At 38.1% G+C, this 16,645-nt stretch overlaps 1 protein-coding gene across 1 annotated transcript in view; it reads right to left on the reverse strand.

Annotated features, from left to right (window-relative positions):
• Positions 1 to 2,016: 2,016 nt before the first annotated feature.
• Positions 2,017 to 16,645, reverse strand: part of SPATA16 (spermatogenesis associated 16) — a 182,005-nt gene continuing 167,376 nt past the window's right edge. Inside the window, exon 10 of the mRNA XM_054577053.1 lies at positions 2,017 to 2,139. Within this exon, the coding sequence (XP_054433028.1) occupies positions 2,017 to 2,139 (123 nt within the window). The remainder of the gene's footprint in view (positions 2,140 to 16,645) is intronic.

Here is a 16,645-nt window from a genome sequence, read left to right on the forward strand (position 1 = left end):
AAAAACAAACAAGGGATGGAAGACCAGGTGCAGTACATTTTGCTGCATTATTGCTTCTAAAGGAGCTTGATGCTAACATGGAAACCGTGAGCAAAATTCTTTCCTATGGATGTTCCTATTATGCTTGTTAAGAATTCTGAAGATTTGATACCTGACTGAAGAGCTATGAGTGATGATTAACAATTTTTCTGAAAAAAAATTTCTTTTGAAAGTTTTGGAGTCTCATTTCACGTTATCCTTCCCAAGTCCAGCTGGAACAGCCCTCCGTGCCCCTGACAAAAAAACTGATGGTATTTAGTATTGGATTTGGGGGAAATGATCAAAGAGTGAAGCCATAATCTAACAATTGTAATTATGTCATTTTCAACTGTAATCTTTAAGCATTGTGGAATGAGCGAACCTTAATTTTCAAAGAATAATGGTAAAGCGATTGAACAGCTACTGAATATTACAGGCCTTTCAGGAAACAGCTGAGTAAACAAATAGGCAGTGTTAAGATTCCAACCCAACCAAAAAAAAAAAAACAAACCCCAAAACAACAAAACAACAAAACAACAAAAACTGTTACTCACAGAACATAGAAATCCTTTTGGAAAATAAAATGTTAACATTGAATTTAAAATTCAAAGTGGACAAGCTTCATTCCCAAAGAGATTATGAGGACTTTTTTTAAGTGGGGAATTCCTGGACAATTATCAGAAGTGATAACTGCATCAGTGGTCGGATGGGAGGCGTAGCTATTATCTTAGATCCCACCTTTGGTTAGATCCAAGTGCCCATAGAAAGAAGCTATTTTCCAGTATGTATGACAACAGAACTGAGATGCCATGCTGGTGTGAGTTTAGAAATAAAAAGGAGCTTTTAAAACTCTACTGTCTTTAATTGACTGCAGTGGTATTAATAACTAATCTGAGGGGAAACTCTACTGTCTTCAAATGGCTCCAGTGGTATTAATAACTAACCTGTGGGAAAACTCCACTGTCTTTAACTGATTACAATGGTATCAATAACTAACCCGAGGGAAGTCGTTGGCAATGATGGTGTTCTCTGGGTGGAGCTGGATAGAAAAGAGAGGACTATTTGATAAAGGTAAGATAAGCAAATTGTCCCCAGGGAAACCAAGATCTTATTTTATTTCAAGATTTAAAAATATTCATGTCTTGTATAATTATGACTATACAAATCTAACATACATTTAAGACTAAATTATTAACTGATTATAATCTCATTGTATAAAGAATCATTTAGCACTAAGTATTTTATTCCCTGTTTTCCTTTTCATATTGTTTATCATCAATGTACTCTGAGATCCTATTCATTTTTCCTACTATTCTTAAAAATTATCTTTTCTTGTCTATTTTCCTCTGTATTTGACTCCCCCCTATACTTTATCTTAAAACTCCTTTTTGGGGTCAGCTGACATCTTGAGTGATGGCTATTGGCCAACTACCTTATCAAATACATGTATTGTGTTGAATCATTTAAGGGGAGGGAATATAGAGGATCCAGAGAAAAGAGTCAAGATTTTAATGAGTTAATTTAACAGATAGCATCAGCCATACTACATATGACTGTCTCTATAAAAATCGAGAAAGTCTATTATCAGTTTTATAATTAAAAAATTTGCATTTATATTGTCTGTTCATGTCTGTATGTGGTGTGTGATTAACTCTTAATAACTGTGTGTGAATATGCTTACACACACTGTAAGCATACTTGGTTAGTACTGATACACCTTAGTAAATTTTGAAAGAACAAGGCAAGTGAAAAAAGGCAGCAATGGTTATTTTATAAACTATTAAAAAAACAAGATGAAGTTGAACAAGAGTCAAGTCAGATTTGCTGAGAACATTTATTGCTGCCAGTCAAGATTAATGAAGTATAGATTGCCTTTGCTAAAGGCGAGCTAAGGGAAGCACCAATAGGCCTTAGTTACCGAGCTGTCACAGTCAGGCTGGTTGGATGCCGTTGTCCCTTTCTCCGGGACGTCTTGTTGTAGCGCCTGCTCCTCAATGACTAGCTTTGCTGTGCGGTTTGAAGCCGCTTCATTTTTGTTTTTTGCCTTCGAGCAGTTCTCAGTTTTTTAGTTTTTAAGAAATTATCCTCTAACTGGTATAGAAAGTCTTCAATTCGTCCAACCTAGAAGAAATAGATACAACAGGATTTGTTGTTTTCCCGGGTTTTGTACTTGTAGGAAAATGGTGAGGCATTTAAAATTAAATGGCACATGTAGGTCCATGCTGGAACAGAACTGGTAGAGACAGAAAGGATTAGACAAAGAAGGCTCCTTCTGTTTCCATTTTTAGGTTCCTTTGTTTTAGGAACAAGAAGCAGGCATGAGGGAATTTGTTATACCACTCAATCTTCCCTACTGGGTGTGAGAATCACTTGCTGTCTTTAATGGTCAGTAATACCAGAGATTTCAAAAAGAAGTTAATGGTGAAAAATTAATCCATTATCAAAAAGAATGAAAAAGAAAATCCACTTCTCTGAAGCCAGAGATCTTAGTATTTGGATGTTCCAGGCCAACTTGGGAGAAAAATGAGCATTCCACATTGTCTTAGTAACAACTATTTCTTTTAAATCAAAAGCAAATTTAAAAAAAATACATTTTCTTTAAAAATGCTGTACCCCGGGAAATAAGAAAAAATAATAAATACAAATTAATAATTCTTAAAAATAAAGTATTAATCTTTCTCCAAAGAAAACTAATTATTCAGTGACAGTTGAATGTATTATACAATTTGTCAGAAAAAACTATAGAATAAAACAATTTACATATGTGTTGAGTTGGGCCCCCATGAAGGTCTGTAGGTATAACAATTCATACTTAACCCTGGCTGCCGAGAACTACTTATTATACTAGCTTAAGTAATTCGCTGAAGGGTCCATTGTCATAAAGTTAGCTTGAGGTGCATGAACATATCATCTACTTAAGATAAAAGCCCTTACAACTTCAATTTTTCAATTTTGAGTTCTACTTTTAAATCCCTTGATTTATCATTCACTGTAATATCAAAAAGATAATTGAGATTGTCAAAAGAGAATAATAAATGGTAGTACTCATCTATATATTATTCTTAGGTTTTATATCACTCAGGTGATATAAACTGTCCATTTTTTTTAAAGAAAATAAGATAACTTATTTATATGAAAACAATTCTTTTTGAAAATTTAAAATTACTTCAGGTAAATTTCTTCAAGGACACATTGTTGTATATGATGTCTGATCATGGCAGCCATCATCAAAATAATGTGACAGATTACTTCTATATCTTGTCATGAAGTCAATGTATTATTATATGTATTCCATATATTTGTATGCAACTTACACCAAAATCATAAGTAAAAATTAACATAGAGTACAGTCAAAACTAACATAATGAATGCTACTTTACTGTTATTTTAATAGTTGAGTTGGTGGCTTAAGTTATTTGCACTGATTATTTATTTACCTATCTATCTATCTATGTATTGATTTTTATTGTTTTTTAAAATCCTCACCCGAGGGTATGTTTATTGACTTTAGAGAGAGAGAAAGGGAGAGGAGGGGGAGACAGAGGGAGAGAAAGAGATTGCAGTTAGCCTAAATACAATTTAAAATGACAATCCTAACGTAACAAAAAAGCTTTCTTCAATGATAAAGAAAAATAATTGTTTTAAACTATCCATTATATGGCTGCTGTCTTTTATTTTTTAAATTGTGTTATTGGAACAGAGAGTACTGCCTAATTAAGTTGGGAGGTCTAGGGTACAAACTACATGCATGTCTCACCTAGCCTGTGTTCACCTTTTACCTGATCTGTCTACATGCTGACATTACAACCCATTCTTCTAATGATACTTGACCAACCTTTTAAGAATGCAATCTCAATCACATTGTTCCTTTGCTTAAAATAAGTAGGTCCCCAAATGCAAAACATAGCTTGTATGACCCTCGATGATCTGGTTTGTTAGTGTCACCCCACCTGCCTCAGCCTTGTGGTAGGTACATCTCTCAGCTATTTGAGCACAGCTGTGCAGTGTTCTCCGCACCCTCGATCCTCCCAATGCAATGCCCTCTGATGGAATACTCCCATCTGAACCCTTACATGTTCTTTAAATTTCTGGTTCAGCATCAGGTGCCTCAGGGAAGTCTTTCTGGGTAACCCAGACCAGATTGGGTCTTTCAGTAACATATTTCCATAGCAACCCATTCATTTCTTTGCATATTGTAATTTTAACTTAATTATTGATAATGACATATAATATCTGTCTTCCCAGCTGGGTTTTAATTTCCATACGGCAGGATCTGGGTCCATGTTGTCCACTATTCCCAGCACCTAGGATACGGTAGACTCTCATTAATCATCCTGTCTTGTAATAGAGCTGAAGACATTCAGAAACCAGTGTGTCTTTCCATACTCGAAATGATGCCTGGTATGGAACACATTAGAAGGCTTTCTTTTCTCTTACAGGTTAAATAATCACTGCTTCCATTTGCCATCATCATTCTATCAGCACTGTTTAGCTTTAAGACTCTTGAGGCAACATAATAACAAGGTGTGGTCTCCATACTTAAAACAGCCAGAAGAAAGGGAACTGAATAAGAAGTAGGAGTGTTGACTTCTGCTCTTAGCCTGGCTTATAACTCTGATCTGTGACCGCATAGAATTCACTTGGCCTTTCTGAGCTTCAGTTTTCACCAATGTTTGGTGAGAAAAGTGGAAGCCTAGAAATTTCCAAGGACACACCAAGCTGAAAAATTCCATGACTTGTATTCATAGATCAGTTAGTCCAGTCTTAATATAAGCCCTCGCATTTTTCAATCCAGAGGTTATTCTGTTAGAGGACACTGTTAGATGAATGACTCAATATGCATCAGAGTACTTAATTTTAGATTCTGTACTTACTGAAGTGTAGGAGAGCTGCAACATGTTTTTAGTAAAGCTGGTTCTTTATTTTCTTTTTTTAAGTCAAGGAAAGAAAAATGCTGGTTAAAGAGAAAATAGATTCATATAACTAAGAGGAACAGATTGCAAATGATAGAAATTTCTATAAAGCCCTTAGGGATATAAAACACAAAGAAATATGTAAGCATGTAAGGAAAGAAATGAGCCAGTTTTTGGCGCAGAGGCCTTATTAGTCTTTCCTTTTGGTATGATACTTGCTTAACTATATCAAGTGGTCTACTTGGTCATTCTGAATCTATTTTTTCCCATTTGCAAAATGGGCAGATACCATTTCTTGTATATCTATATATGTCAATGCTGAATTGGCATTACAGAGATATGGACAGCAGACCAAATGAGCTTGCAGAGAATTTGGGGATATCAGATGATCAAGGGGAACTAACGGTCTCAGTAGGAGATCAGATTTTCACCTATTGTATGGCCATCAGCTATATTCCACATCAGAAAGAAGGAAACTGTTATCAACCAGTTTCTTAGGACCTTTCGATTCTCATATACAAAAGTCTGTCACTCATGATTTACTGCAGATTCAAAAAGTTGAGAACAAAGATAACTGAAACTCTTAAAGAGAAGACAGCTTGAGAATACAGGAAATCTCAAAAATTCTAATAGTACAAAAACAGTGCCAATTAGGAAGAAATGGGGAGGCAACTAAAGAGACTGATATTATAGGAAAATTTCTAGACAGCTCAGGTTTCAAAGGAAGTACATTCATCCTTTCACACAAATATTTATTGAATATCTACTATGTATTTGGCACTGTACTAGGATGATAAGCAAAAATATCAAGATATTTGTTTATGAAGAACTCACATTCATGTAGAGAGGCAGTTAATGACACATTATTACAATAAAGCATAACCGTTTATATAAGGACTATGTACAAAAAGTTCTATTAGAAGAAATGTCAGAACAGTGAATGCTGTCTGCAGAAATACAGAGATACCTTGAAGGTTGCAGGAGGTGGGTCTTTGCAAGGGTAAGAAGCACATTCCAGATGGAGGAAAAAGCATCCATGCCAGCAAGGTTGTAAGAGAACCTGGGCTGTTTGATAGGGATGAGTCACTTGTAGCAACGGTGTGGGTAGGCATGAGCAGCCTGGGAGCAGAGACGTGTAGCAGAAAATATAGACTGGGGTCAGCTTTTAAAAAGTTGAAAATATTTAGCTATGTGGTTAGGAAGATAAATCTGGTGTCATTATGTGGTATGAAGTGTAGCAAGGGAGACTAGAGGCAGTTGAATCAGCTAGGAGGTCAGTGCATAGGATATGAAAAATACAACGAGGGCCTGAGTCAAGGATTTAAGAGACATTTAGAAAGTAAGAACTATAGACATTGAAAATTTCTGCTGGAATAAGAAGGCAGAGAGAATTAAGAATGACTTAATTCTTAAGTTTCTAACTTGAGTGACTTAAGTTTCTAACTTGAGACAATGATCATATCTTAATGAGGTAAGAAATACACTTGGATGAACTGTTTTAGGGAAAAAGAATGAATTTGATTAGGGACAAATACAAAGCCTGGGAAAAAGCCCACATAATCAGGAATGTGTTAAGAAAAAATGGACCTATATAATAGCCTTGCACTAGGCTAAACACCAGAATGATGCAAAACTCCAAACTGAAAAGAAAAAAACAACCCACTGTTTTATAGTTTAAAACACTATATAGTGTATAAACACTATATAGGATAGTTTAAACCACTGTATAAGAAGCATTCTAGAAGGTGAAAAGCGCGAAGAAAAACAAGCAAAGGATGCTTTCCATTATTCAGAACCAAAATGTGGCCATGGCAGAGTTACGGCCTACTGTTGAAGTCAGATATTTCTCAGTTGATATCCCAGCTCCAGCATTTTCTTGGCTTGTGACTTTGGACAAACTTATTGAACTTCTTGGAACCCGAGTTTCCTTATCTATCAATTGTTTTGTAAGGTCCTAGTGAGATTAAATTAAACAATTACATGACATATCTGCGTAGGTCTGAATCGCTATTATTAAGTAGAAATAGTAATTCTAGAATCTGAAAGTATATACCCCATAAATGGGAAGAAATGTAAATAAATTAAAAAATTCATAGAAAAGTGACACAAAACAAAAAAGCTGAACAATTTTATCTACTAATTACTGTGTTTTTGGCTTCTCCTCTGTGAGGGATGCTGCCTCAGTAACTGAGCAGGTGTGGGTATTTGACATACATTAAAGTCTTGTGATTAGGCCTCAAAATTCCACTAAAGAAAGGCAGAATTTGGAGCGGTCCGAGAAAGGAGGGGAGAGAGTTGAGTTTCTGATGGTACTTCTTAGCCACAAGTTCAATAGAAATCAACAGTATTGCCTGATTACCTCCCCCTAAACTGCTGTGATTATAGATGGCAGTGTTTAAAATGTGTCTGTTTAAGAGGAGACAATGGTTTCCCCCTTCTCTGCTCAGGTCATGTCACAATGGGTTGTCATGCACAGTTTGGGATGTGTCCAGGCTCTGAACTCTAAATTGTATGAAGGAAAGTTGAAGGATCTGGAAGTGTTTCATATGGAAAAGAAAAACATAACAGGTATCTGTGGTGTCCTTGGTTGTATCAAAGTTATGTGGAAGAGGCAATGGGGTTTGTTTTGTATCAGCACTTACACTGGAAAGAGGGCGCTCTCTAGAATTAGAAGGTGCCTTTGATTTGCAAGGTTTTGACTAGTCATGTGACTTTGTCTCTGAATTATAATTTTTCCATTTCTAGTGTAAATAAAAATTAATAATAATAAACATGGTCTACAGGGTTTTTGAGAGGATTTAACATCTTGATGTTTGTGCAGAGCTCTTCATAAATGGCTAAGCTCTCTACAAGATTATGATAGTAGTACATTTTGTATTGCCTGGTGGTTTCATCATAGGTTCTTGAGAAAACTTGGTTGAATCAATAAATAATTGAATGGTTAGTTCATTGAGTGAAAAGGTAGATATATGTCAGTATTAAGTATAACCGCTTTTCACAACTGTATAAACATGGGATGGATTTCAGGGTGAGGTATAGTGACCCCCATCACCAGAGACTGGGAATTAAACATTTGGATGACTCCTCTGGGGGGTATGAATTATTCATGAGTCATGTGTGAGCTGGAGGTTGGACTGAATAAACTATTAAAATACATTCCAATTTTAAAGTACTAATTTTATGATGTTAGTCTGGCCTGGATTCCCTCTATGGAAATGTGCTCAGTGGAAGGAGGACACATTGCAAACTGCCTTGTACCACAAGGAGAAGCAGCATTGTGAAAAAGAGAGGGATCCAACCACTTCTGTTGTGATTTTGCCTATAATGCAAGGCACTGAACTGGTTAATGTAAATATCTATAGGTACCTACAAGATCTATATCTTGTTCTCTAGACGTATCAGAATTTTTTCTTGCTTCCAAAGGGCCTCTGTGATGGATCAGCTTAACATTAGAAGGTAATTCACAGCATACTTTCTTTCTTTCTCATCCTATAATTGCATTAGGTTATTTACTGGTACCAAAATATTTTTCAGTTAATGATTTTATATTTTCTCAGCATATCAAAATTTAGGATTTTCTACTGGATTCTGGGATAAAATACAACAATGCTACAGATTAAAATAATATTTTTTTCCCCACATACAACTACTTCATAGTCACTTTTGGTATAGGCATACTAGCAGGCATTTGAATATTTTCTCAAATAATCCTTTACTGTAAAATTGTTTTCTATCCTATATACCCAACGCAGTCTTCTGTGTAGGTGGAAAGTGTGGGGATGACCTGGGTCAGGTGACTCTCTGTGCACCTGAGAGCTTTCTTGTGAAGGAGGATTGCTATCAGCTTCATTTGTACATAGATCCAACTTAATTTCATTCGGTAATTGAAGGCATGTGAGCCGGGGTGAAAGCAACTTTGACTGTCTTGTGGAGGGGCCCATGACACCAAGGGCATTGCTGAGCAAGAAACTGAATTCCAGGGCCACAGAGAGTCAGGAATGGGACCAACTAAGGAAAAAAATGCCAAGAAGCTCAACATGAGCAAAGCTGGTGAAAGATGGTAACAGTTAAGGGACCACACAGCCCAGCAGAGCTTTGAAAGGGGCGTCATTCCAATGTGGCAGATGAGAAGGAGAGTCACTCTAAAGATGTGGGTGGCCTTTTTCCTTTTAAAGTCATTTAAAATCAAACATTGCTGTGATGAGTTGAATTTTATTTTCCCCCAAATTCATATGTTGAAGCTTTAACTCCCAGTATTTCAGAATGGGCTCTTTACAGAGGTCATCAAGTTGAAATGAGGTCACTGGAGTGGGTCCTAATCCAAAATGCTGAAATTCTTATAGCAAGAGGTACTTTGGACACAGACACACACAGGGTGAATGCCGTGTAACGAGAGACGTGGAACTGATTTTCCTGATGACACTTGGATCTCAGATTTCCAGCCTCCAGAACTTTTAAGTTATAATTTCCCCCTCAAACATGACTTTGATGTTTTCTAGAATTCATGTTCCCCGCTGTCCGATGCAACTTACCACTTGGTTGGTGCCCCCTGCACAGGCTAATCACATACCTTGGGGAGTAGGGCGGTTTCTTTCCCTTAACGGTGGTGAGAAGAAGTTGATCTTAAACACAAAAGTAGTGGCAGATAATGCTGAGAAGAAAGACACTAGGCTTCAATTGGTTCTCCCTCTTGGATTTTGTCTAATCTGGATCAAGGAGAGAGCATTAAGCATGGTTATACGCGTTCATTTGTGCATGTTCACGCCTCAGGAATTGGCTGCTCGGGTTTTTTTTTTTTTTCCCCTTTCTTAGTAAAGCTTTCAACAGTGTCTCTTAAGGAAGAAACAAAGTTGATGAGTACGAATCGGATTCTTCAGGAGTAAATACCAGGTTTATACAACTGCAGCGGTGGTTACAGAATGAGAACGTGTTCCCAGCAACTGGCAGTGTGGACTAAAACCCTCCTGGCAAAACAGACACTTCACTCCACCGCAGTGGATTTGATAACGTTAGTTTGTTTGTTCCAGTTTAGTTTCCAGACCAAATGCTTTTAAATATTTATCATCCAAAATAGTTTGAATTTTAATTCTAATTAGAATTACAATTGTTTTCAAACAGGCTTGAAATTAATCTCTAAAGTCAAATCAGTTTTTGAAACAGAGTTGTTTCTGCTATAATAGTATGGCATTTTCTTTTAGCCTGTGGCTACTGTTCGGACACACAGGCCCCTATATGTCTCCCCTTCATCTAGAGGATTTGGTATGTTATTCAGTGTTTTAGTTACAAAAGAACAATGCAAAATCTGAGGCAACTACTGACAACATGCTACAAAATGACCAAGAAACATCTTGCTCAACTGCATTACCAACTCTTAATTGAAAATGTCCCTAATGATACCACTTTTTATCATGGTTAGTATAAAGAACATTACAAAACCATGCTATCACTCTGTCCAGGAAAACATGTCTCATGGCTGTTTAAAACTTTATTTTTCAACATTGAAAAGCACAGATTATTGAAGGTTTGAATATATTTTCTTTAACTTTTTATTTTGACATAATTGTAGATTCCCACACATCAGTAAGTAGTAGTAGAAAAAGAATCATTGTACTTTTTAGGTAGTTTGCCCCAATAAAAAGGCAGAAAAAGAGTGGAAGGCTGTTATATCTTTGTTAACATGTAGTAAGTAGAGTACAGGGTGCTGGCCGGTAACCTGCAGTTCAACAGAAGACTGCAAGAGAACTTAGAACAGGGATGTTTATTAGTCACAGGCCCTGGAGAAAGTACATGGCCTCCTCTGGAGGGGCCATACAGGAGGCCAAGGCAGGGTACACGTGCAGAGACAGAGAGACCTGGGGCACATGCCTTTGTTAGGGTCCGTGGGTGGTGTTCGGATTGGGTAATACCAATCGGCCCACGTTAGTTCACTGATTCTTTCCTCTGTCCCCTTCATTTTGCGGTTGAGCCCTTCCAGTACATTAAAAAAAAAAAAATTTAGTTATGGTATTTTTCAGTTCTAAAATTTCTATTTGGCTGTTACATAGCTTCCATTTCTTCTGTTCTTTTGATACTTATTTCTTTGCTGAGACTTTTTTTTTTTTCATTTCTTTTAAGGTGTTTGTGAATTGTAATTGCTCATTAAAACATTGTTATGATGATTGTTTTAAAATCTTTGTCAGATAGTTCTAATATCTCTAACAGCTCTGTGTTAGCATCTCTTGATTATCTTTCTTCACTTAGTTTGATTCTTGGCATGATGAGTGGCCTTTGATTGAAATTGGGGCATTTTTGGTTTGATGTTACGATACACTGGATCTTGTTTAGAACTTCTGGTTTAGCTGGATCTTTCCAATGCTGCTGTCACAGGGATGGGAGAGGCAGTGCCAGGGAGGGACAGAAGTTCAGGTTCCCCACTCAGCCTCCATTGACACCTGAGCAAGGGACTCCCCATTACTTCTGGATGGGGATGAGCATTCAAGCTATTTCCTAGGTTTCCACTGATACCTCCTTAGCTGGGAGCAGGAAAAGAACCTCATCCCTGCTCCCCATGTGGCCCCCACTGACATCATCCTGAGGTGGGAGGCTCATGATAGTTGGTAGGTGGTAAAAATCCTGACTCTCTACTAGGTCTCCTCTGACAACACAGCAGCAGGGGGAAAAGGAAAGGGAGAGTCTCACCACCTAGTGGGGTTGAAAGTCCAGGCTCCTTATTTGGTCTTCTCTGATACCACCCTGTTAGGATGGGAATACTGGGGTACCTCACTATAGCCTAGTAAGGGGAGAAGTCTAACTCCTCACTTGGCCTTTGCTGACATGGGTTGGACGACAATTTTGTCTGTGGTGTTTGGCTGGAGTAGAAAGACTATTGTCTAAGATTTTTCTGTCTTGATAGGCTTCCCCTTTCTTTATCCTTTGGCTAGAGAGAGCAGGCTTTTAGGAAGGGCTTTTTTGGTCTGTGCATGTTAGCATTTCTGGGTTACCAGCTTCTGTAGCAACAGTGCAGGATGTAAGAGGCAAACAACAACAAACAACAACAACAACAACAGATATCCAGTGAACCTACCACTACGCCATTCCTCAGGTCCCATGTCCCTAGCTTGTCTGCCTTTTTCATTCTACCTTATTTAGTTGTACTTAATGGGAGGAGCAGAAAAAGCATGTTTACTCTATGTTCCTGGAAGTGGAAATCCACTCTCATTGCTTTTTAAAAAATTATTTTTGATCCCCATACCTCAGGAAGATGTACTTTCATTTCTTGAATTAATTTTCCCAGTCATCCTTAAATATCTTTAACAATATGATGAAGTCAATTACTGTGAAGCTGAAGGGGTCCCCTCTCCATGTAGGAGGAACTAGGAAGCTAAGTGCCTCTCAAATTCCTTTCAATTCAATAAGAGAAGGGCCTAACTGTCTCTCTAGGCTAGGATCCTTCTCGCATGGGTCCACAGACACCTTTTCACCAGCCATCCCACGCTCCTTTTTTATCCAGCCCAAGGCCATTTTAGCAGAGTCCACGTAAGGTTTACACGCAGGGTTTTGATGATGCTAAGAGAAATGGGTGTGTTTGTGTTTACAGCATTTGCATGTGTTTCAGATTACAGTCTTGTCCCCTCATCTACATGTACCATTTCAAGAAAGTCATAACCAGAATAACAAATGACCCATTCCTTCCTTTAGGGCTGCATGTAAAGGCACTTTCATTTGTGCCCTTCTCCACAAGATGAAAGGTATAATGAGTACACCATACATGATTGAATGAGCTACAAGTCAATTGCTCTGAACTCTGTATCAATCCTACTTTCAGTACAGAATTGAGGATGTCCTATGGTTCATTTAGCTACCAAGTGGTATAAGCTGTTACTCTGTTATTCTCCAGAATTATAAAAAAAATCACAAAAAATAATGTGTAAAATACCTGCAATAAAATGCTGGGGCACCAGTTAAAAAAGACACTTTTGGCGTTTTAAAGAGTTACTTTTAGAATGAACTGCAAACTTACTCTGCAGTTCAAAATACAATTGAGATCTATGCTCTCTTCCCTCACTCCAGAGTATTTCATTGAACTCCTCAAAGATGCATTCTGAAAAGCATGTACAAAGAAAAGAACACTAATGGGTTTGGGGTTACATGACCATTTTCAATTTCTGTGTTAGTTATTCCCCTGTATTATCTCATTAGTGGGATGGGCAGAAAGAGATCATAAGAAGTAAAGAAGGTTAACAATGTGCTGCCCAGCCCCAGCCTCCAGGGCTCTGTGATGTGAGGATAAAGCTTGGAGGGGTTATTGCAATATACATATTGCCATATGTATAACTGTGTTTTCCCTGAGGCCCTGGTGCATTTCAGAATGCTAATTCAGATATCTCACCAGAGAGTGCCCCTCAGAGTGACATTAAGTCACTACAGGAACAACTAGACTTCCAAGCTGTTCTCCTGATATTTTGATGTTGCAGGAAGAAGGAAAGTGGTGAGCTATCAAAGCCAACCTAAACATGCAATGCCTACAAAGGAAGGAATGGTGAGGGAGGAGAGTAGGAGCAGCATGATCCGGGGCATAGTGTGCACCAAGGTTCAGATTTGGTCAGGTGGCTGTTGCAAGGCAGTCTGGGTAAGTCCTTGGCTGAGCCAGTAAGCTGTGATTCAGAGAAAGACCCAGGCCTGCAACAGCCTCTGATACTTCTATTCCACTCACTGCCAAAAGCAGACTCGAAGGTGGTCTCTCTGGTTGTCTTACAGAGTCTGGGCTTGGGTCTGGCAATGTTCTTTGTGCCATTGACCTTTAAGTAGCTGCATTTGGTTGAACCTAAGCATTGTAGCTAGTGATAAAGAACAGCCTTGGACCCAAATAATTTGATTCAAAGTCAAACCTTGTCAGTACAAACTTGGGCTTGTTTCCCTTGTTAATTCTGCAAAGCCCTTTTTCCTCATATTTCAAACGAGAGATAATAATATCTCCTTAATAGGGTTATTGCAACATTAGAATAATAAATTGTTGAAATGCTTGGCACATACTAAAAGATCAATCGTAATCACTGATAATATTTGCCATCCTCACATTATTAATTATTTATCTGAGATAAACTTTCCTATAACTTGTTTCAATTGCCATATCTATTCAAAAGTAAGCTTCAAATTGACTAACATAATTTGATAATTTGTTGAATAAAAGTATTTTATTAAGTACAAGAGCCCAATGGAAATTAGCTTTGTTTGTCCCTTGAGAAACTCCTTGTTAAAAATGGCAAATCTCACTTTGACTGGTGTGGCTCAGTGAGTTGGGCATCGTCCCGCAATCCAAAATGTCACCAGATCGATTCCTGGTCGGGTCATGTGCCTGGGTTGCTGGCCATGTCCCTGGCTGGGGATGTGCTCGATGTTTCTTTCTCTCATCGATGTTCCTTTCTCTCATCGATGTTCCTCTCCTTTTCTTTCTCCCTCCCTTCCTCTCTCTCTAAAAATATAAATAAATAAGTTCTTTAAAAAATGGCAAACTGCTCCTTAGATGAAGGCCATGCTACGATTCAACTCTTGTACAGAAATACTTCTGCTGCAGAAGTTTCCTGCCAATTCCTCAAAGTTTTAGAAGACAATACTTTCAGCCAACAAAGTACATAAAAAGAGGTATTCCAAATATTGGAGGAATGGTCAAGTATAGGTGAAAAGTGAATTATTAGCAAATAGAGTTGTTGAAAATGTTTCATAAATTAACCACATATTTTTTCCTTTAAGCCAGAGGAGGGTGATGCTGTTTAGTTCAAATGATAGTTAAAATATTCCGTTAAGATTTGGGGCCTGTCCCAGGGGCTGGGGGAGAAGGCCAGAACCAAGGCTTTTGGCTTTCTGCACTTCCAGGCCAGGCCTGGCTTTGCTGTAGGTGACATCTGAGCGTGGTCTTCCCTTTAGGTCCGACTGCCCCAGGGCTCTGCCTGTGACCGCAATCAGAGGTTTGTCTGGGCTTTGGTGGAGGGCCCTCCAGTGCAGCTGCTGGTCTGGACGCCTGCTGGCATGGGCTCATTTACCCCAGGAACCGCAGTGATGTATGTATGTATTTTCTGCACCTGGCCTCTTTATCCCCCTGGGCCTGGCCTCCCTCTTTGTCCTCAGAGCTTTTCCCCGCCTTGCTCCCAGCATGGTCAGCGGTAAGAGCGCTTAGGTTGCTCCCCACGATTTGCATTATGCCATGGACAGAACTGCTTAGCAGTGTTTGGAACACACACTGTAAAGGAATTCGGGGATATTTTAATGCGGAAGCCCATAACCAGAGGCTGAGAAGATTCATAATCAAATTGCAATAAATCTGCAGAGACCCTTTACAGAACAAGACACACAGGAAAAACTTGATTGCTGGAAAAACTGCTTTGCAAATGAGTGGTACGGCTGCTGAATCTTTGAAAAGAGGGCAGTGCTTTCAGAGAGACACAACCACAAGCCCCAAGCACATGTTAGTCAGCACAAACAACTGGCCGATGAATGATAGTGTCGTGTGTGCAGTCTCTCTCAGAAGGGTTTCTGGAAGGATTCAGGTTTGAATGCTGATGTGGAAAGTAAATATAATGTTCCAATTTGCTCTTCCCTCTCCCTTGTCAACCAACTGCCCCTGGCCCAGGTCCCAGATTTGTATTCTCTCTGCTTGCTTTGCCTTCTATCAGCCTTGAGCAGAACAGAGTTGCTAAGTGATATACGATTCTTTCCCATTTTCATCCTAAAAAAACAAATTAGTATATCAATGAATGCCATTTCTGTATGATGACAAGTATAATTTATGAGTTAAGATTGTGAAATGAAAAAGGAACATAGAAAGCTAAATAATTTTGAATAAGTTCATATGGATGATTTAAAGATACTCACCAATACTATATTAGTTACCTTCATTGAAGATTATGATGTACTATGTTATATTATAATATTTAATGAAATTTCAAAATAGCATTACTTTTCATGAAAATTCACAAGACCATGATTATATGCTGGAGTATTTCCCTCATTATTTTTAAAATAACACTTTCATTTCTCTCATGTCGTCCTACATCAGTGATCCAGAAGCATATCAGAATTAAAAAACACTTTGTTATACCAGATTAAATTCTGATCACCTTAGTACAAAATGTAGACTTTGTAAGCAAGGAGCAAGTAACTTTTCTCCTCAGTTGCAGCACAGTGTTGCTTAACTGTTTCCCTTAACTGACTCTCTGGTGAGAAGATATAGGAATGTTCCAACTTAACAGTTGGTGCATTTTTTAAAAGAATTTTCTTCCTAAAGACTCCTTTTTCTATTTATCTTCAGGCTATTTTTATAAAACTTCAATGGGCCTTAAGAGTCAATGCTAAGAAACACAAAATCATAGACTCTGAAGGTGGTAAGGATATGAACACATTATGTTTCATAGAAGGTTGTGATTTGCTTAAGGTCCCGTGAATGGGAGCTGAATTAATGGTCCAAGGTCTGCAGATTTAGTCTTTGTATTCTTTATGGTTATAGATGGAAAAGTAAGGAACAGAGGAGGAGGATCCTAAATAGGTGGATTACAAAGTATACTAAACCAAAAATTTCTTAGTGGCATTTTTGGCTCAGGTTAAAAGAACTTTATTTTGAGAATTGAAGACATAAAAACTGGCCTAATTTATGGCTAAATCCTACTGTAGTTGAAGGTTACTGTAACTCCCCATTGGCTTCACACCTGAATGCTCAGCTATCCATAGAATAGGATTTTCCA

Source organism: Pteronotus mesoamericanus, unplaced genomic scaffold (assembly GCF_021234165.1).
Source record: "Pteronotus mesoamericanus isolate MK-2021 breed Mesoamerican mustached bat unplaced genomic scaffold, CSHL_Meso_final contig_116, whole genome shotgun sequence".
NCBI classification, from domain to species: Eukaryota; Metazoa; Chordata; class Mammalia; order Chiroptera; family Mormoopidae; genus Pteronotus; species Pteronotus mesoamericanus.